Here is an 899-nt window from a genome sequence, read left to right as displayed (position 1 = left end):
CGTCGCCACTGCCGCTGCTCCTGCTGCTGCTGCAGCAGCAGGATGGCGGGCGCTGCTCGCAACAAACTCCAGCAGCGCAGCAGACAAGAGCCAGTGCAGGCCAACAGCTGTCCCTGCTGCAGCCCCCGCTGCTCCTGCTTCTGCTGCTTCTTCAGCTGCTGCTGCTGCTGGCAGCTGCAACGCAGCACTAGACGGTCCACAGAGGGCGAGCCAAGCCAGCCTGGTGCGGAGCTGCCTGCAGCAGCAGCACCAGCAGCAGCAGCAACAGCTACCGTAATCCCCTCTATCTAGCGCAGCAAACAACTGCAGTAGCGACGGCAGGCGCGCGGCTATGCAAGCAGCAGCACCAGCAGCAACACCAGCAGCACCAGCACCAGCACCAGCAAAAGCGGCAGCAGCAGCAGCAGCACCGACAGCAGTAGCAGCAGCATCCGTGATAGTAGCAGCGCCGAAAGCAGCAGCAAAACGCACGCGGAATCCCTTTCGCTTTCTGCTGCTGCTTCCTGTGGAAGTAAAATTGCAGCTGCTTCCTGCAGCAGCGCCATAGTGGCAGCGCTGGGGGCTGCTGCTGCTGTTGCTGCAGCAGCAGCAACATCTACGTCTTCCTGCTGCACCGCAGCAGCAGCTTGCAAGGCGATCGCAAAAGGAAGAACATCACGGGCGTGCTGCTGCAGCAGCAACGCTTGCTGCTGCTGCTGCTGGGGCTGCTGCTGCTCTTCTGTGGCTTCATCCAACTCGTCTTCCTCGGCAGCAGCAGTCACAGTAGCTGCTGCTGTTGCTTCGCGCCCCTCCTGCAGCAAAGCCGTACACTGCTGCAGCAGCAGCAGCCAGAGCTGCTGCTGCTGGGGTCTCTCCAGAAGCAGCAGCGCCAGGTGCTGCGCAATAGAGTTCGTCTGAGC

The 899-nt window shown here is 62.0% G+C and overlaps 1 protein-coding gene across 1 annotated transcript; it reads right to left on the bottom strand.

Moving 5' to 3' along the window:
• Positions 1-329: 329 nt before the first annotated feature.
• Positions 330-893, bottom strand: ETH_00036815 (uncharacterized protein; the record flags this gene model as incomplete). Its single annotated transcript, XM_013374970.1, has 1 exon — positions 330-893. A coding segment is annotated over one exon (564 nt), but the record flags the coding sequence as incomplete, so codon positions are not given.
• Between the last annotated feature and the right edge of the window lie 6 nt (positions 894-899).

Source organism: Eimeria tenella, genomic scaffold, assembly GCF_000499545.2.
Source record: "Eimeria tenella Houghton genomic scaffold, Eth_scaff2416, whole genome shotgun sequence".
Lineage (NCBI taxonomy): Eukaryota > Apicomplexa > Conoidasida > Eucoccidiorida > Eimeriidae > Eimeria > Eimeria tenella.
Note: the sequence above shows the minus strand (reverse complement) of the source record. Positions and strands in the feature narration are given on the sequence as shown.